This window comes from Podarcis vaucheri, assembly GCF_965113315.1.
Source record: "Podarcis vaucheri genome assembly, chromosome: 6".
NCBI classification, from domain to species: Eukaryota; Metazoa; Chordata; class Lepidosauria; order Squamata; family Lacertidae; genus Podarcis; species Podarcis vaucheri.
The window spans coordinates 43071583-43093134 of record NC_138764.1 but is presented as its reverse complement, the minus strand read 5'-3'; the positions used below and the strand labels follow the sequence as shown (position 1 = coordinate 43093134).

Sequence of the window (21552 nt, the reverse complement as noted above, 5' to 3'; positions counted from 1 at the left end):
CCCATAGCCACCAGGTCGTTCTCTCCCAGCTGTATTAAACCAAGACCTCAGCTTGGCCACCACCGCACCTATCCAAGCCTCATTCCCTGAAGCAGCAAGGTGCACGCCATCAGCTCGGAAAAAGGATGGCCTCTCAAAAAGAATCTCGGGGTGGGAAATCACATCTCCACCCAGCTCAAAAATCTTTTTTGAAACAGCAGAATTGATGAGTTTTCTGGCCCTTTCAGTGGCAGCTGGGCAACGACTGCCCCTCCAAATGCGTCGTTGCAAAAGCTTTGATCAGAAAATTTTTTGCTGTTGGCACCATTGCCCGCAGCGTCTCCAGGTCACCCAAAATCGCAGCACGTAGCGAAAAACAGTCCATGGCCACACAGGTCATTCTCACCCAGCTGCACCCCAACAGCAGTGGGCGGCCCTTCCAGCAGCACCTGCCTCCGAATCAGCGGCAGGAATTCTGGCCGGCGCATTCCCCGTCTGGACAGCCAAGGCAACTGCACATGGAGGAAGGCCGAGACCTGGTCCCAATCCGGACTGCCGTGCACTGATGCCAGCCCAATGCATGATGCTGTGCACCGCCATCCAGATGCGGACAGCTGCTAAACCTAAGATAAAACAAGCAAAAATTGTAAGACACCAATAATGTTAATGAACATAACCTTTGAATGCATTCGATTTCCAACGACCTGTATTTTATTTCCACTGCCTTATTAACATGCTTTCCGGCCTTCTTGGTGGTAGTTTGTCTAGGCATTGGTTCCCGACTAGCTGCACCTGACCTCAGCAGGGCAGCACTGACGACTGGGCCCCACCATATCGTCAGTACCAGCAAACATTGTGGGGGAGCAATGAATCCCAAGGCAATCGCATCCCGCCAGGTGTCGTTCCCCATAGGGGACAGATGCACCCCATCTGCCCTAAAGAGGGCAACAGCCTTGAAGAAAATTAGGAGGGTGCAATATTACAGAACCACCTAAAGCAAGGACCTATTTTATTTTATTTGTTATTTTATTTACTTTATTTATTTTCTTTATTTTATTCTATTATCCACCGCCTTATTAACATGCTTTCTGGCCTGCTCGGTGGTAGTTTGTCTAGGCACTGGGTCCCGACTAGCTGCACCTGACCTCAGCAGGGCAGCACTGACGACTGGGCCCCACCATATCGTCAGTTCCAGTAAACAGCATGGGGGAGCAATGAACCAGGATCGGACTCAAGCTCACCCCAAATGCTCCCAGGGACTCTTGCATGGCCCTACCCCTCAAAAGGGGTCGACAAAAGCATGGCAAATCCTTGGATTCCCTTAATGGAACATCTTTGCGCATTGGAGGGGACAGGTGCTCCAACCCCCCCTCCAGACCACCTTGAACCAATGCCTTAAATTATTTTGAGTCCAGGGAGAGCTGCCATCAACTCAATCCAAGCCCTCTTGCATGCAGGAATGCAAACTTATGCTGGAGGAAGACAGCAGACATTCTCGCCCAGCTGTACCACCAGCACTGCGGGAGGACCTGCACAGTCACACTCGACCGCACCAAAGGAAGGATCTCTTCCCAAAGCATTCCCCATCTAGACATCCTGTATATGTTCACATGGGCAGGAAGACTGAGATGGCGCCCCAGTCCAAACTCGTCAACATGCTTGCCAGCCTAGTGTACAATGCTGTGGCCCAAATGTGCACAGCTGCTCCTATGAAAAAAGGAAACAACAGACAAGCATCAGCACAGACATCACTGTGACACTTCCTGATATAACCCTTGTCAGCGTCAGACTTCCAATGACCCGTATTCACAATCCTGTCTACTGACAGGCACCCAGTGTGCAGCCTTTGCAGCAGCACCTAATCGTAAGGAATGAGGAGTGTTCAGCGGTAAGCAAGCCGCAGGCTGTAATAACTGGTGCACGACGTAAGCACATTGATGCCTGGCTAACAGGAACCCATTTTCATGCACTAGGAGCGGGCAAGCCCCCAGGGAATAAAAAGCCAAATATTCTGTTATCCGAGCAAGGGCCCTCCTCACCTGTGGCGGGAAGCCTGATTGTGGCACTCCTGCCCACTAAGTCTGTTTTAGAGTTACCAACTCTAATGACAAGCTCCAAAGGATAAGGAAAAGTCCAGAAGCAATAAGCCTCCAGACTCTCAGCCCCGTGCTGGCTCCAACAACCATTTTCCCAACCCTCAGTGCGAAAATGCAATGGACTGCTGAAAGGAGTCTCACCTTGATCTTTAACCAGCAGACAAGTTTTAACTTGTTGCAGATACTGCATAGGTAAAAAATTGACCGACTTCCCGCCCACTGTCCTATGAGGTTGGAGGTTCCAACCTTCCAAGGCCCTGCGCACTGCAAACTTTATACAAGGGTCTCTGAAAAATAAAGCTTCAATGTAACAGACATTGCAGCGGACTGAATTCGGATAGTTATAACCGCATGCCCAATCTGCAGCAGGTGGACCAAATACTGCAGGATCTGCTCAGAGGATGGGGGCCAGTTCATCTGAATGGCCGAGAACTGCCAGCTTAAGGCTAAGAAATCCATCCAGGCCTTCCCATAAGAGGTAAAAGCAAAAGGGGAAATGGAAACTGCCGCTCTCTGTAATTACTAATTGTTGTCAAAATGCCACAGGTGGTCTGGAAAAGTCTGGCAATAGCTGAGTCTGGAGCCCAGGATCTGAAGCGCTTCATCTGAAAATCGGATAGTGTGTTAGTGTAATTTGGAGCGTAGAAAGCACAATATTAAACCTTAAGTGGCGCAGCTTGAAAGCATGAGCGGAGGGGCGGAAACTGTGCTAGAGTGTGAGGACTGTTTTGCCAAGACCTCACCACTACCTGGTTATCAGACCAAAAGCAGATCCGATGGTCACTGAACTCCTCGGGCCACATGTGAACTGCTACTACAATGGGGAAAACTCAAGAAAAGTTATGTCACATGATTGCCTCACCACACCTGGCTTGAGGCCATAGCTTTGCACACCAGCAGCCCTTGAAATAAAAACCAAAGGGCAAAGATCCAGCAGCACCAGCATGAACCTGAAAATCCCTGAGCGGGTTCAAGGTATCCTGCCATGGCGAACTACTATTGCATACATTCAGGAATTGCTACCATCGCCTGATATCTGCCTTCACCACACTTGGTAGGCATACACAAAGGTAAGGGGACCTCTGTCAGCATCGCCCTTGAGCCAGTGCCACCAACTGGACTCATCCACTTCAGCCCCAACTGGGCTAGGCGAGCTGGGTGGGTAGCACTTCCAGAGACCACCTTCTGCACAGGAACAGGTCGAAGTGCTGTGGACTCACAGCTTAGAGTTGTGAGCACCGGATTCACTCCAACAAAAAGACAGTCGTCGCACAGCAGAGTACAGCAGAGCATATAAACAACTCGGAGAGCAGCTCTGTAGAATATCTTCTTTTTTTATCTACAACTATACAAACTATATACAGAGCTTAATAGGTCTAAGCATAAATAAATGCTGCACTGCACTGAGTGTCTGCAGCTGCCCTTAGCAGCAACCTTATCTCTACACATGATCTCTAACACTCAGTCTCTCTCTCTCTCTGACACTGACTGACTGACTGACTGATTTGGTGCTGGAGCAGAATAAGTAGAGATCAGAACACGCCTCCTCCTCTCTGGAGAATCAGCAGACTCCTCAGGAGATTCTTGGATATGGGAGGGGTGAAATCTAGGCAGCCTGGCCTAGTGGGAAGATTAGTTAAGTGACCCAGCAAGATCGGATCTGGTGAAGCATCACTTGCTACAGAGGAAGTATTACAAAATAACTTCCTTCAAGGCAGACAGCTTCTCCATAGGCAAGTGGTATGTTTTAGCAACGATATCCAACTGGATCCCTAAATAAAATGGGAATATGGGCAAAAGGTATTGAGCTATTGCTTGCCAGCTTCCAGCCCCCGCTTGGGCAGGGGGCATCTTGTGCTGCCATCATGATATGTAAATTTACAGGGCCGATGCTGGCCTGAACCCCTAAAGAAGTCCCAACCAAGCTGCCGCCGAGCCAGCTTCCTTTTCAGACACACACTCTGTGCAATGCAAAAAACACACTCCGTGCAGTGCACACACTCTCCATGCAATGCAACTACACACTCCGTGCAATGCAAAAAACACGCTCTGTGCAGTGCAACTACACACTCCGTGCAATGCACACACAAACCCTCCGTGCAATGCAAAACACACTCCCTGCAATGCACGCACCCTTCATGCAATGTAACTACACTCCATGCAATGTAACTACACACTCCGTGCACTGCACACACCCTCCGTTCAATGCAACTACATACTCCGTGCAATGCACACACACTCCATGCAATGCAAAAAACACACTCTGTGCAATGCAACAACACACTCCATGCAATGCGACTACACACTCCGTGCAATGCACACACACCCTCCATGCAATGCACACACGCTCCGTGCAATGCAACTGCAAATCTCCTAGCAATGCAATGCAATTGCAGCCCGTGCAGCGCCGTGCTCTGCAACGCAAACTGCAATGCGGGCACGCAAAGGTGCTTTCTCCCAGTTGCATATTGCAAATGTGGCGCCTGTTACATCCCTCGCAGTGAGGTAAACACCAAAAGGACCTAAGTGTCCAGGTAGAGCAATGGGGGAGCATGCAGCTGTCCCATACAGGGACCAATCCTGCAACCTAGGCATTACCGGCACTATCCGCTGACCCAGTGAAACCAATGCTTCATGGACCACATGGGGACACTATTCAGGCCAGAAACACTTCCAGGCCATCGAATTCTAGGGCAAAGCCCTAGGATCACCTGCTAGGCCAGGCATAAATGTTTCCAGTGAAATAGCAGAGTTGAGGTAGCCCCTAGCTTGTCCAGGTACCCCTGCTTGCCCTTTTTGAGGGAAGCACCCCTTCAAGAAACCCAAAGTTCTTTTATCACAAATGGGCCGCTTAAGGAAAATAAACTTGTTCAGAAACAGCATAGTTCAAGAGCATATACAGAGTGCTCATAGTCCTTGGAGGCACAGAGAGCCATAAAGCCAACCTTCGGGGATACTATAAACGAAAGTGATACCAGCTAAGCTGGGAACAGCCCTGACTAGCCCCACAATTTCAACAAGAGAAATGGGGGAAACCTTTTTGCGAAAGAAAGCCCCTAACGGGGGGCTCTCTCACTATTGGGAAAGGCAAGCTACAGATACAGGGAGAATCTTCCCACAGGGCAGGGTAAGGGGTGGGGTGGGAAATCGAACAGGAAAAGGGGGGAATTAAATTATTTAAGGGACTAGAGAGGATTAAAAAGAAAGGGGAAATAAAGGGGGGAATTAAATTATTTAAGGGACTAGAGAGGATTTTAAAAAAAGGGGGGAAATAAAAAATAAAGAAATGTAACCAGACAATGAGAAGATTGTCCAAGTGCTCCATGTGATCCGATGCAAAACGGCCAAGAGGACGTCCCTACGTCTGGCCCTTCTATTTAAAGCTTCTGACTCCTCCTCCAAATTGGTAACAATCATATTCCCCCAGCAACCCGATTAACCCTAAAGGCCAGGGTTGCAGATTAATTTGCCTAGTCATGGCTGGGCGGCCTGTTCCCCAACCGCAACACGTGCTCTCTGTTAGGGAGAACACGCTTTGCATATTTCATATGAAATTACGTTGTTTGCTCTCTGGAGGATGACAAGTGTATTTATCCTTATCAAAAATTACAAACATTGTGGGAATATGTTTTGCTGGGATCCTTGAGAGAGCATTAGAATAGTTTCTCTTTTCTTGTGTCCCATAGGAGGCCTCTTCTTATCTTAATTTTCTCTTTTAATCGAATCATAGAATTAGAGTTGGAAGAGACAATGAGGGTCAGCTAGTCCAACACTCTACAATTCAGGAATCTCAACTAGCTCATACATGACAAATGGCCGTCCGAGCTCTGCTTAAAAACCTCTAAGGAAGGCGAGAGTACCACCTCTCATTGGAGTCTGTTCTACTGCCTAACAGCTCTTCCTGTCAGAAAGTTCTTCCTTATGTTTAGTTGGAATCCTTTCTTGTAGATTTCATTATTTTAGCTGACAGAAACAAAATTCATTGATGGATTTTCTACAATTCTCTAAAATATATGATGTCTTGAATCATGTGTAAGATGTTCTTTTTTTATTCTGTTTGCTCTGAAATGAATAAACCTTATAAACGTCATTTATATAGCAACATTTATTTCAACATTCTGCATTTGTGCCTGTTAATTGCTTCTCTGTGGTTTGTCAGGATCTTCCAGAAGAACACAGCCAGCAATCACTGTCATGAAATTAGATAAAATTCTAGAACCACAAATATCTACTGAATATTAAGAGTCAGCATATTTGTCTTAATTAAATAATCTGCAAAAAATAATTTCAAGCTGTTGCTTTTCACCTACAGATATATGGCTATGATTCTCATTAGAGGTTGGCCAGGTGAACTGGATAAATTTTATGCAAATATACGGCTAGCATAATTTATGTTAAAACAAATAGCTTATTAGCAATTTTTGTATATGTTTAATGACTTCCTAATTTGAATTTATACTCTTTTAAATTTTGATACTTTTAGACTTGTTAAATTACGAATATTGGAATTACGAGAGAATCACTTGAAAACTCTACCAAAGTAAGTGCTTATATATTTTAGTTACCTCATATAGTCAAAGAATTGTCCCCCCCCCCCTCCTGTTATGAACTGTGCTGTTTTGTTGTGTGATTCCCACTGCTGTTTCTATTTTGGAACATTGTGCCACTGGGGGATATATTAATGGCTATAAATATAAGCAAAAATGAGTAAAAGGTAGATAAGAATTAAAAAGCATACACATTCTAACAAACTTTAATCAAAATTTGATAAATTATGGGTAAGACCCTACCATTGGTAAACATATCTGTAACACATATATATGTTTTCCTAGTATTCTAGATATTAGTTTTGTTTATATGTACCAGCTGCCTTCAACTGGCTGATGAAAACCAATCTTACTTCCCAATCTTGGTAACTCTGCCCATCTACTTAGGATGGACTTCCTATCATGCACAGGCAGGATCGTGATTAAACCAGCAAACTTAATATGTGCTTGTAAACCAACTTCAAACTCTTGTTACTAAATCTGGTTATGATGAACCCCCCCCCCTTTTTTTGCATTTATGACAAGTATTCAACTTGTTTGTAATACTTGGCAGCTCTAATTATATTTGCATAATATATATATATTTCAAAGCCCAGGATATATGAGTCAGAGAGCATATAACATAGATTACATTTGTGTTTCAACCCTTTTTTAAAAAAACAACATTTTTTAAAATTATGCAGCAGAGTCATTTTAATAACTATCAAGCAATTACCAAGACTGAGCACCATCATGAAAGGTAATGCTAGGAGAGGCTTTGTATGTGAATAAAGGGAGTTTTAATCTCTCTGGCAGTACTTTTTCTGAGCTCAAATAAGGCTGGTTCAGATATATCAGTTTGTTCATAATCACATGGGAAGGCTATGTTGAAACACATGCAGTCCCTGCCTCCAGTGTCCCTATCCTTTCCAACTGCAGCCTTGGGCCTTTGCATATTGGGTAGGTTTGAAATGTGATCTTTTCCACACGCCTATAATGTTACAGGAGAGGGACACGGGTGGCGCTGTGGATTAAACCACTGAGCCTAGGACTTGCCAATCAGAAGGTCGGCAGTTCGAATCCCCACAACAAGGTGAGCTCTTGTTGCTGGGTCCCTGCTCCTGCCAACCTAGCAGTTCAAAAGCACGTCAAAGTGCAAGTAGATAAATAGGTACCGCTCCAGCGGGAAGGTAAACGGCGTTTCCGTGCGCTGCTCTGGTTCGCCAGAAGCGGCTTAGTCATGCTGACCACATGACCCAGAAGCTGTACGCCGGCTCCCTCGGCCAATAAAGGAAGATGAGCACTGCAACCCCAGAGTCGGCCACGACTGGACCTAATGGTCAGGGGTCCCTTTACCTTTATAATGTTACAGCATTAGGAAACCCAGATTATGCTTCTGATCGTAAGCATATTCAGATTAGAATCTGCCTTCACTCCTTCCTGCTCAATGCAAGAAGGTTGGTGGTGGAACTAATCAGGTCAGTAAGGGATATTGGGTGGTGGTATGCACAGCCCTGCACTCTCTAGCCACTTTAGCTCCCCCCACTGTATGTTCTTTGAATGGCTGTAATAGGACTGCTTGCATCTTCCTTGAATCTGTAGGCCAAAACAGTTAAAAACCCTCACTGATCCAATTTTTTTCCACTCACCAAGCAAATGAACAAATGAAGCTGTCTCAAAATGGGAGTGTTCATACATCAGAGTAAACCATTGTTAATGGTAAATGGTTTACTTTAAACATGCATATGGCTCCCATTTTGCACCTCCCATAATGAGAGCAGGAGCAACAAACCATGATCCTGGCTTAGCAATTAGTCTGAATGAGGACTTCTGATTTGTTTCACACCAAACAAACCATGAAGGTTTGTTCTTGGGTTACTAAATGTAGTTTGTTATGAGTGGAACAAACCATGATCCTCATTTCAGATGTAACACTAAGCCAGGGATCATAGTTAATTCTCCACACTAGCAGTGGAGTAAATCACAGGAGCCATAGAAACATTCCTAGTAAATCATAAACTATGGATTACCATGACATTTGATCAATTTTTCCTGTTATTATCTACTCTGACTAGTGAAAGATGCTGAATAGGATCTTTACCCAACCTGCTGTATTGTTCTAAATAGATAAAAATAAAGCAAAATAAATAAAAAGGTTTCTGGGATGGGAAAGTTTAATAGTGAAAACATTCTCTCTGCATTCTGTTACAACAGAAGGCTTTGATATGCACTGCTATAAATAAAAAATGAAACCTTATTTGATTTTGGATGTAAATGTGCCTGAGATGAAATAAGGCAATTTGTGCTGTACACATATTCCCCTTTGAAGTTTTCTGTGCAGAAAATAGATTTGGACACTGATGTTGGTGGGTTGTAGATGGCCTCTCTATCTGAGGCCTATTAGACATGTATTAAACCTTCAGGGGTTTTTTTGCGGTTAGTAGCAAAGGACTGAAAAAAGTATTTTATTAATATACATACTAGTTATAAAACACCACTTTGGCTTTCACCTTTGGAGGCCATAGCGGTGAAAAAGAAAAATATGACGGAAAGTTGGGTAACTTATAGAAATTTATTTAGAGAGGAGGGTGGAGAATTTAACTTAAAAGAGTTTAAGAATCTACCAGGAATGTTAATAACATGATTACAATACCATCATTTGAATGAAATATTTAAAAAGGATATGAAGTAGGGGTTTGGGGAACAACTATCCCAATTAGAAAGAGACCTGTTAAATTGTAGTGTTAAAGTGAGTCTGAAATGTACAAGATGTTATTGGAATGGGAGACAAAGGATGAACAAGTGAAATTTTCAGTGATACACTGGGCAATAGATGTTGGTCGTAATATAGAAATGGAAGCATGGGAACGATTGTGGAACACGGATATAACATTTACAGCACGTTATAATTTAAGAGAAAATTATATGAAAATGCTATATAGATGGTACCTAACTCCTAGTAGATTGGCAAAAATGTACAAATCAAAGTCAAATACTTGTTGGAAATGTAAAGAGAAAGAAGGTGCCATTTTCACATGTGGTGGTCTTGTAAGAAGGTTAAAGCTTACATTGTCGTCTTGCAAAGCAAGCCCATAGGAAATTCGTTTTGCGAAGCACCTCCAAAATGGAAAACTCTTTCGTCTAGCAAGTTTTCCGTCTTGCGAGGCATTCGTCTTGCGGGGCACCACTGTACAGCAGGATCTAACAGGTACTGGGAACATTTACAGGGGAAAGAGCACTGCAATTTAGTCAGGTGACCTCTCCTTGCCTGAAATGTCAGTGCTGTGGCTGCAGTGATACTACAGATATCTTATGGTGCTGACCTTCTGCTAGGCAGTTTAGAAAGCTCCCTGCCCTTTCCACACTACCTGACAGATGACAGGATCATCTGCTGGGCAAGAAAAGAGTGCTGGGATGCAGTCCAGATGCTCTTCAACAGTGCAGTCATATATTTTGCAATCTATGGAGGAAAGAGTCACCAGAACCTTTCCCCAATAGATCAATGCCTATTTGGATGAAGAGGTTGGATAGAATGCTTACAAAGGTATTCTTTGAAGGTAAAATGCTGAGAGCAGCAGTGACCATGTCATTTGAAGAGGGGAAATGAGGGGGAAAGATTGCAAAGTGTGCCTGTGGTGGATTTATCTCCTACTACAAGTGTTTCTATTAGTACCCTGGTTAGTATGTTTTGCAAAACAAATTTGCTTCCATACTGCATATATCCCCAGATGATAGTACTTAAAGAGCAATAGGGTATAGGAGCCATCCCTTTCCATGAATTTTGAGGCATTCTTATTATCATCTTCATCATCCATTCACTATATACAATGGCAAGCTTCTATTTGTACTTGCAATTTTTCTATTCAGTTTGTCCCATTTATAGAGAGCTGCAAGTACTGTAGCTAAAAATAAAAACCAGTAGTTTACATTAAGCAGGGAAAGGCGTTCATCTTAACCTAGGTCACGGGCAATGTGAACAGTTGCTAATTCACTGAAAATGTAATTCCCAAATTATTCTGTTGGGGATATGTCTCTGAGGGCTGTGTTGCTTGGTTGCAGCTCAGTATTGATTGAAGATAATGCAACTGTCTGAATTAATGATTAGATGTTTATAAATTGTCATGATTACTTATGGTGTGTGCTGGCATGAAAAAAAAGTTGGCTGAAAGGGGACAGTTAAAAATACTGTCTTTGGGATTTCCAAACAGAGTAAGCAGAACATAAAAGCAGACCCTTATAATGCGAAAATTTCAGTTCCTTAGATGGCAACTTGCTGGAGTAAAAATATACCTTCACTCCTGTAGAACTATTCCTATATTTTAATTAAGTATTTTAATTTCATAATGAACTTGAAAGTTGAGCTTGCTGTAAGATGCAGTTAGGCAGTATCACGAAAGGCGTGTGGTTGTGGGTATGCCTGCTTGTGGCCTACATCCTCCTAGTTAACATTGGGAAATGAAACACATAAAGCTGTGTTCTGTATTGCTAGCAAGGTACACATGGCAGCTAATGAATTGGAATGAGGCATGGAAAAACTGAATGCAATTATGACATGTCTTGTGCTTTTTTGCTGAGAAGATTTGTGAGTGGCTTCACAGAAGTCTCACATTTCCTGTAACACGTACTTAGGTCAGCTTTTGGTTTGATCCTGTCGGATTCTTATGTTTGTATGTGTTTTAACCTACAAAGACGAGTCTCTGTTTCATGTATCCTTGGAACAGCGTCCTGTGAGATGACCTACTATTCAGATAATGAGAATAACACTTTCTAAAAGAATGAGATCACATTATGAGAGGTGGAAGGTTTATTTTTGGATATCTGCCTTCAAAATTATTTTTAAGATGTTCTGGGAAGACAATATTCTTTGTAATAAGAATTCAGTAGCACTGGGATGGAACATAGTATGACTCTCTTTTCTTGTAGTTTGATATAAGGTTATTAGACAATTTGCAAAACATAACTTTATATCCTTGCATGTTGGCAACCATCATTTGTGGTACTTTCAAGCAAGCATTTTGCTTTTTTGTGTAAATAATTATTGAGCACCTAAATATTATTGGTCCATCTTGTAAACAGCATACAAGTTCCAAGATTTATAGTTTGTACTGAGCAGTTTGTATCCATGGTGTCTTTCTACAAGAAGATGGAGGTACTTGCAGTGCATCTAGTTTAAACAAATGTGAATAACAAAAATGCCTTTTTATGCCAGAAATATATTGCCATGCTCATTGTTTAAAATAAGTTTTAGTAGTTCCAAACATTATTTGCAGATTAAATGTGTATTTTTAAAAGTATTTTAAGTGGAACGTCTCATGACTGCATATTCAGTGCTTCTACATGCTTCCTTCAGAAAGTCGTTCCAATTAAGTTATTTATTTTAGGAATGTTGGTTGGGGACATTGCTGCGGCTGCCCATCATCTTCTTTCCCCTAGAATGCCTATGGAGTTGGCTGAGCATAATGCTTGGTTTGCTTACATTCTTCTCAATCACCCTCCCCCCCCCAATCACTTGCCTCCTCCAAAAGTCTGAATTAAATGCTCGTTTCACTTGAATATTCTTCAGTGTAACCTGCTTCCCCATCTGCCCAATTTCTCTTCCTTCCACCTGTACATACCCCCTTCCAAGTACTGTTGCTTATCTTTAGAATTTTCTTAACTGGGCATGTGCAGCCTTATTACTTTTCCTGCACATGCTAGTGGAAATTCATGGCTTTCTGCATACCTTCAGAGTTACTTTGCTAAACTGCCACCTAGTCATCAGTGATCTGCTCGTGTCTGTGCATGGAATGACCATTAGGAGCGTGATTATACATCCTCATTTCTTTAAATAAAGTTTTGTGGAGGACAATTATACAGAGTTTTTCTGCTTTCTACAGATAACAATTTTACCAGAAAATAATTGCATTAAAAAGTGGAGTGTTTGCCTTGCATTTATTATTTAAGTCATAGTTCAGTAAGCTAAGCTTAGTTGCATATGCTTTGTGTGTAGAAAAAAAAACCCTGTTTTCATTTCCAGCAGTTCTAGTTAAAAGATCTTGAGTCATAAACCTGAATAAAGACTTATGATTGAAGCCTTGTAGAAATGGTATCAGAATATATTGTAAATAAGTTGTGTATATCACATTTCTGTCTTTAATAATTGACAGTTATCTTGCTTATTATTGATAAAGCCATTAGGCAATTATGTATTTGGTGTAAATAGCTCATTTTACATTGTATTTGCTGAAGATCAGGTATATCATAGCAAAGATTATTATAACATAGAATTTATACATATCATATTACACATAGATATGTGCAGAAACCCACCATGCTACTTATTATGTGCATCAAAAAGGTAGAAGAGGTGGGAAGAGTGTGGCACCATCTTTGCATGAAGGCTGCACCTGCATATTGAAAAACTTGTCTCCAGTTTTTTAATCCAAAGCACCTGTTCATGTTTTACTTTAAATAATTATTGATCAGACATATAATATTGTCTTTTTCCTTGATGCATCATTTTATTTGACTGTACTTCCAGTTACAGTTTTTGGAGTTGTTTAGATAAAGGTAGTAATTAGAGTACTAGTTATACTGGCAGTCTATTGAACACTTTTACAGTCATCCTGAAAGGTTGTAGAAGAAGTTAATTAGAAGTCAGTACCAGGGCATCTCCCTGAAAAGTCCTACTAAAACTTTTAAAACAATTCCTGTGTTACAATTGAATTTGGAATTTGAAATGACTCTTGTGTAGGTACAATTAATGATCCTCCACATTCTGTTATAGAATCATTCTGACTTTCATTGTCTTTGTTCATCAGTTCTCATTTATTTATATCTTAACTGTTTTCAGTTTGAATTAATCCTACGTGAACATGATTGACTAAACTGTACAGTTCGTATCAAGTTGCCTTTTCCCTTTGTAAACAAGACACTTGTTTTTCCAGTGACTTGGGAGAGTATACCGTCTGGTTGCAGACAGTCTGTTTGAATTAACTATCGCCTACCAGTGATGTCAGCACCTTCCCACGCACTAAGATACTTTGTTCTATACTTTAGTCCTAAAATATTTTATTCCGCTTGAAGAAGTTAGGTGTCTTGGGAAAACTAAATTCCCTAGAGTACCTCTGCTGCCGCTGTTGCAGGATCTGAGATGCTAGGAAATGAGTAATGAAGATCTTCCACTACTAGACAGACCTCCCTTCTTTAGCGGCTGTCCACATAAGGACAGGTAAGTGGGAAAAGAAGAAGAGGAAGAAGAAGAAGAAGAGAAGAGTTTGGATTTGATGTCCTGCTTTATCGCTACCCGAAGGAGTCTCAATGCGGCTAACATTCTTCTTTCCCTTCCTCCCCCACAACAAACACTCTGTGAAGTGAGTGGGGCTGAGAGACTTCAGAGAAGTGTGCCTGGCCCAAGGTCACCCAGCAGCTGCATGTGGAGGACCGGAGATGCGAACCCGGTTCCCCAGATTACGAGTCTATTGCTCTTAACCACTACACCACACTGAAGAGAATGGAGAGTAGGGCAGAGAAGCTCACAGTATAGCAATTTGTTGGGAGGTATCGGAACTCTGTTATAACCCCAGTTAGGTCATCGGGTATATTATGGCATCTGAATTTCAAAACAGGGTTTTTGAAATTCAGATCCCATCAATATACCTGTTTCCTGATTTTACAAAACCTGCTTTGTTTGCTCAGCCCAGTTTGAATTGACCTGAGGGATATTTTCCCAGCACCATCTGCAACTTGCATTTGCAATCTGTGCTTGTTCATCTTGCAGGATTTTTTTGCTGATAGTCATTTCCCCCTATTTTATAACATTTTGTTGTATCACAGTACCAAACAGTTTACCAACATAACATTTCACATTATTTACTTGTCTATAGAAGTAGATATTTTCTAAAAACAAATGATAGCTTATATTCCTAAAATTATTTCAGTGCACTAAACATAAAATTGTATTTGCACACCCAAAAATCAGTTCTTAAACACAAAGCCATGGCAAACCCCCCCCCCCAAATTTTATTTTTTAGGTCTAACTGATACAGGGTTCTGCTTCACTGCTGAAATGCCTGTACTGTTTAACAAAATGTTTAGAAAAATAATAATCCAAAATTAGTTATACATGTTCTCAATTTCCTGCCTGTTGACATCTCAGATTAATTCATTTCCTATAACATTTTTAATTAAATATAAATTAGATTGGCTAGGACATTTTTCACTATAACATGACATCTCTTAATCGCCAGTGTTATGTTAATACTACTCAAGGTTGAATTTCCTTTGAAATGAGACACAATACTTGATTAGGAGTTAAGACTACAAGAAGAGCCCTGCTAGATCAGACTGCCATGCTGTTCTCACACTGGCCAACCAGATTGCTATGAGAAGTCTGCAAGCGATACAGACACAACAGACCTCCTCAGCAACTGGTATTCAGAAGCATCCTCTCTCTGGTAGTACACAGCCTAATAACCATTGATAACCTCCATGAATTTGTCTACCCACCTTTTAAAATATCCAAGTTGGTGGCCATTCCTTAATAAACATTACAATCTACACACCCATACATTGTCTGTACTCTGTCTGAAGTACTTGTGTCTGTCTTGACTCTTACAACATTCAGCTGCATTGGATGTCCTTGGATTCTAGTATATTCAGGGAGAGATAAATCTTATGATTTTCATTTTCTGCATTTCATGCATAATCTTATACAGCGCTATCATGTCCCCCCCTTCCCTCCCCCCCCCAAATTTCCAAACCCTTTCTCATAGAGGAGTTGTTCCTAGCCACATTATCATTTTGGTTGCCATTTTCTTAACCTGCTCCAGTTCTGTAACATTCTATTTGAGGTGCAGCAACCATTGGAGGCTGGTAGAACCTACACTTGTTGGGACATCTAGGAGGTCCCGTGGGTGGGGTTTAGGTCCCCATGCTTATGAGGAGGAGGTACTACTAAGTTAACCACTCTGTGGCTTCCCCCTCCCCCGGTTCAACTAAGAAAGGATCTTAATGCAACTTATTCTCATGAAAGTGGACAACGATTGCAGGCAGCATACATCATCCACTGAAATTAAATTGTAGCAATTACCCCAGTGTCATAGAATCATAGAATCATAGAATCATAGAATCATAGAGTTGGAAGAGACCACAAGGGCCATCGAGTCCAACCCCCTGCCAAGCAGGAAACACCATCAGAGCACTCCTGACATATGGTTGTCAAGCCTCTGCTTAAAGACCTCCAAAGTAGGAGACTCCACCACACTCCTTGGCAGCAAATTCCACTGTCGAACAGCTCTTACTGTCAGGAAGTTCTTCCTAATGTTTAGGTGGAATCTTCTTTCTTGTAGTCATATTGTGTCATATTGTGAGCTTCATGGCTGAGGGAGGTTTTGAATTCAGGTCTCCCAGGTTCAAGCCCTTTGAGGTGGTGAAGGCAGCAGCTTGCGGGTATATAACTAGTGGTGTCTTTAATGTACATTTTAAAATACTAAATTAGTGGAGGGCAGACTTCAAGCTTGCGTGCCTGGGATCTACTTTGTGTTTTACTAAAACTCCAAGAGCCACCAACTACAGCCACTCTGTTAAGCAGCTTGTTTTGTTGTAATTGCTGTTGCAGGCCCATCCCCCTGAAATAATTTCATATATAAATGTTTAATACATTTAGAGTTGCATTTATACAGACATATCTATGAGCCCTATTGAACCCTATGGGAATTACATCTGAGTAGTCATGTATATAATTGTGCTGGCACTCTCCTCTTAAATTTAAAATAATTTAAATGCTACAAACATAAATATAAATTTCCAAAAAAAATCACAACAAAACTGTTTAGGATAGCTTGCAATTTCAACAGAAGCCTCCATAATTCTTTCTCCTGTCCTATCAAAGAAATAGTTTCCCTTTGCAAGTTCTTGCGTTAATTTCTCTCATCTATTTCTTTCATACTAATCTTACAGTAGAAGCAAAAGGGGGGATTTTCCCTTCTTACCTCAGTCAAGGAAATGTCATGTATCTGCAAAAGTCCCGCCTCTCTGCTCTTTCATGCATTCACACACCACTAGGAACTGAGGGAGGAACTGATGAAGGGAATTACATACTGCGCATTAAAAACAGCAAAAAGCTTGGGGCTATGCAAAAATTCCCCCACCCCTTTCCCATGGAGGTTAGACCTTAAGTTTTCTGCCTCCAGGTGTGGCTTCTGAGAGAGAGAAAAGCAAGAATATTGAAACAAGAATCACCCTTCCCTCTCTGCCCTGTGCTTTCTGTGAGAGAGTAGCTTGATTTTATTTGTGTCCTCTCTTTGGAGACAAAAGAGGGATTTACTGCTAGAGATTTTCATAACTGGTGAAGCAGAGAAGATGGACAGAAACTACTCAGTCACCAGTGGGCTGGTTTGGTAGAAGGCAGCTTCCAACATTCCTGTGACAATAAACTTGCAGAATACAAAGCACTTACACTATTCACAGGTATTTTGCATTCAGTGCATTTCTATTACTAGAATAATCTCATGCTGAGACATTACTAACGAATATATCACAGTCTTTATTCATTTTTTCTGCTAATAGAACTGATCAGATATTTATTTCACAGGTTACAATACACAGTCTTAAGATTCCGCTTTGTGTTAAGACAATATAGGCTTTAATTATTCTATCATCCACTTTAGCCTTGCAAGCTCTCAGTTGGAAACTCCATAATCTACTTTCCAAGGTCTGTGTTTCTTCTGGTAAAACTCCTGCTCTGAATATTTATAGTTTATCAAAGCTTCAAATTTTAATGAAACTGCCACTTCAAACTGAAAGTTTTAGGACATGAATATCCTTTTGATTTTCTAAATAAGATTAACTGCATTTCAACTGAACTAATCCTCAACTGCCTGATGGTTCTCTGTGGACTGTCAGCAGTTTTAACAACTTTTAAGGATTCTTTACATGCATTTGAAAAAATAGACTGGCCTGGATCCTTAACACAAGCTGTCCATGTGGGGAAATCACTACTGCATGTGCTTGAGATAATTATTTCTGGCATCAGCTCATTGTGTTTCACCCTAAGTCCCCACCCACAATAAAGGGGACCCTTTGAAGGGATCCTTGAGATATCCACTGGAAGAGGGAGCTAAAAAGCCCCTATCATTAAACAGAGGAAGGTAACCTCCTCAGGCTGGGGAACAAGGAGGTGAAGAACAGAGCTTTTTTGCACCCTAAACTATCTTGATGCCTCTGGGCATGGTGGAAGACAATGTCCTGTCATCACTGATAAATTGAAATGCAACTGAGTTCTCTTGGATTCTACTTGTGAAATGGAGGAACATTATTTTGTCTTTCATTTCAGGTCACCCTGATCTAGACTAAAGTCTGATTAGGAGAAAGCAGCATTTTAACATATCTTGGGAGTCCTGGAAATTGATTACTTATTTTACCTTCATTTTCAGTTGTGAAGACATTTGTTATTCACTAACATTTGAGAAAATATATACATCAATGTGTGTGAAAATATTGTTCATCTTACACCTCACAGTGATACACTACTTCTGATATGAAGCAGAACCTTCTATAGGGCTGCTTGCCATAGGAGAATATTGTTAGTCATAGAAGGAGGCTATATGTACAGATTGGGTGCTCACATTTTTGTCTCTGTAGCTTACATAGCAATCTGGGCAAATCATTTTCTTAACAAACTTAACAAAAGTAGGCTTCATTGCTGTAGTAAAAATATTGAGAGAAAGCCTTGATGACACATGTTGTTCTTACATAGATTAAAAAAGAATGGCCAGCAGTAGAGATCTAGTGTGTATTCAGATGTGGTATAAATGTGTTAAAATTATTTTTTCTTTACCCCCTTTTACCTATATTTTACTGAAGTATTTTTCACAGATATAATTGATGTAAATGTTTAGATGGAATAACTTCTTTTATCTTGTATCTAACAAATTTAATTTAGTTTTATATAACATTTGTTGTTATTATTAAAATTAGTATACCACCCTTCATCTGTAGATCTCAGGGCAGATGACAACTTAAAAATACAAGATAAAAACTGCAAAATACATACTAAAAATAAGAACAAATACAAACCAATAACCCCATCCCCTCCCACAACACATTTAAAAGGGTATCAGTTGTTAATTAGCCAAAGGCCAAATGTAGTTTATTGGGAATTGTTTACCATGACATAATTCTAATCGATTGGCAATATATAGAAAATGAAAAGTAATGCAATATATTTTAAGATCAGAGAAATTAAATAACAAATCATTTATTAGTGTATCTAGCTGCAGCTCAGCAAGTAGTTTTCTACCGCTTGACAGATTTGAGTAATTTCATGCACAGTTGAACTTTTAAAAAGCAGAGAAGTACAATTATGAATTCTATTTCTTATTTAGTGTAACTTCTTTATTCTACATGATCTTGCACAGTGGAAACTGCAAATATTTCTGTCCAGAATGATGACCTTGATATTTCCTGTTGAAATAAAAATCAGTATTGGGATTTAATACTCTTGCAGAAGATTTTGTACTCTGGCATTTTACCATCAATATGTTGTTGCCAATATATTAATAAGCAGTGTGAACAAAAAGAATTAAAAAATTATGATATATTATAATTAATCCTATGTCGTATGGATGTGGAACCAGTGGCATAACTTGCTTGCTAGTTAAATGTGTGTTGGGAAAAGGTTTACCTGTTGATGATTTATTATGATTATTGGGTGCTATCCACGGAAATAGATCCATTACTGCAAGGACTTTTGGCTATTCAAAGGAACTTCTCTCCCTCTCCTTGTGCACCCCCATATCTTCCAAAATCTGGAGCAGATTTCAAGAGGACGTCAGAGTGCTCAGAGAAAGGAGAGGGAGAGGAAGTTTGTTGCACAAGCAGAAATCCTTGCCGATAGCAAATCTATTTTGTTGGATGTTATTTACAGCTGCTAGTGTAACAATAAAAAGGTAGCAACTCTGAGTGCTGTAGCCAAATGCACATACCACTTTTGCCAGGTTATTTGAATTTAGGATTCTTTTTAAATTCAGTAATTTTAGTAAGATTAAAGCCAGTTTTAATGAGAACTATCTTTGTGCACATTAAACTGACTAAAAATGAATTTGCAAGAAATTGGACATCACTAAAAGAGATTTTGATGATTAATGCAATGTAGGACCATTAATCTAACACTTAGGAAAGGGATGGTGAACCTACAGGCTACCAGGATCTCTGTACATTCCCTCGTATTCACACGCCTTCATTTAGGCACCACCTGACCTTCTTCAAGCCCTCTATTTACGACTCTCATTATAACAGCAGCTAAAACATAACAGTATTTCTGTGATATTTGGTAACACTTTGGAAGTGTTCTGCTCACCTTTCTGCTGATGCTATAAAGAAGAAGCACTGTATGTCTAAAGCAGATAATCTGAATGGTAAGGATCCAGATGTCAGCAAGCTGAAGAAGTGACAGTGTTGTGTTCCGTTCTGCCTATTTCCATGAGCAGATTTAAATGACCAATGGAAAGGTGAATATTGTTTGTTTCTTGGGGTGCGTGTGTTAAAGTGAAGGATAGGTGAGAATAACTGTGGTGTGTGTGGTGGCAGTGGGGGGGGGGATGTACTGAAGCGGTACAGAAAGAAAACATTTTTCTTTTCCCTGCTGGCAGTGGGGTAACCCCCCACAGTTGATCCAGCCTGCAAAAGTAAGAGTCACATCTGCTATGCCAACCACTTTCTGGTCCAGCCCCACCCATTGCTGAAATGGATCTCCTGACAGCTTTTCACCAAGATAGTGCAGTTCTTCCTGGCATAGGAAGGAGAAACTGAAATTTGAATGAGAAGGGCACCTAACTACAAAAACAAAGAAAAAGAATCACAAGCAAGAAGTGTAAAACCTTTGACAATGCAGATGGCAAGGTTCCCTTCAAGGAATCGTGAAGGTTTAGCACTTGCATAGATGAATCACTTGGATAATATTACAGAAATTATGTAATTGCAATTTTATACTGCAGTGTTTGACATTTTCTCAGAATAATTTTAAGGTCATATTAGCTTTGTCTTTAGTCAATTATGAGGAAAACCACCTTGTCTCTATTTCCGTAGCATGTTCTCTCAGCTTCTACTTTATGCACCATTATGACAATATTATGTTAATAGAGAAGGACATTCATTCTGGATTCTTGGTTTCTGCTCCTGAAATTCATACTTCTTGGCTACAGTCATTTAATCTTTTTGTATTTAGGTTTTTCCATTTGTAAAAACAGCTATTATTTCAGAGAGTGAACAGACATGCATAGGGAAAAGTAGTTATTTGGGTAATTTGGTCCAACACACTTGTGGCTTTTAAAGGGAACCAGCATTTTGAATTGTGTTCAGAAATGGGCTGATGGCCTGCGCAGGTGGTACTGCAAGTGGGTGACCTGATCCTGACATTTAGCAAGAGTCGGGAGCTTTAGCGGCAGAATCCTGTTTTTGAATAGTCTTTGAGGGCAATGGCAGCCCAATGTACAGCACAGTACTGTAAATCTGTTCGGATGTAACAAGTATATGTGTGACTTCTGCCAGGTCAACTACCCCAAACACAGGCTCAAGTCATGATCGCTGGTTAGGTGTTTTTGACAATGTGTAATTTTTTAAAAAACAAAAACTAAACAGAATGAGTTTCACATGTGTTATACAAAATAGTTTCCTGTATGAGTTTAATTAAAACTAGATGTGCATTAATAAAGCTAGAGCATGAGTTCAGAAAAAGGGTGAAAATTAAGGAGGACGTCAACTCTATACCAACTCAATAGTATTTCCAAGTGGACTTGTATAGGATAGTGCTGTGATAGACAGAATGAAATGGTATGGCTATGAGAATATGCAAGTGAATATTCACCTGTTTACTATGCTATTGATACTCATTGTGGGCAAGTGAAAAAGATAAGGGTCTCAAATAAAATGTAGACAGGCGATGGGACAAGCGGAGGAAAATATGCCTAACA

The 21552-nt window shown here is 40.7% G+C and overlaps 1 protein-coding gene across 17 annotated transcripts in view; it reads left to right on the top strand.

Moving 5' to 3' along the window:
* Positions 1 to 21552, top strand: part of LRRC7 (leucine rich repeat containing 7) — a 202083-nt gene that overhangs the window by 86556 nt on the left and 93975 nt on the right. For all 17 annotated transcript variants that reach the window (XR_014220870.1, XM_082227221.1, XM_082227222.1 and 14 more), the window contains one exon: positions 6559 to 6615. Coding sequence is in view for 16 of the 17 variants with exons in the window: in XM_082227221.1 (XP_082083347.1) it covers positions 6559 to 6615 (57 nt within the window). In the remaining variant the exon portion in view is untranslated. The remainder of the gene's footprint in view (positions 1 to 6558; positions 6616 to 21552) is intronic.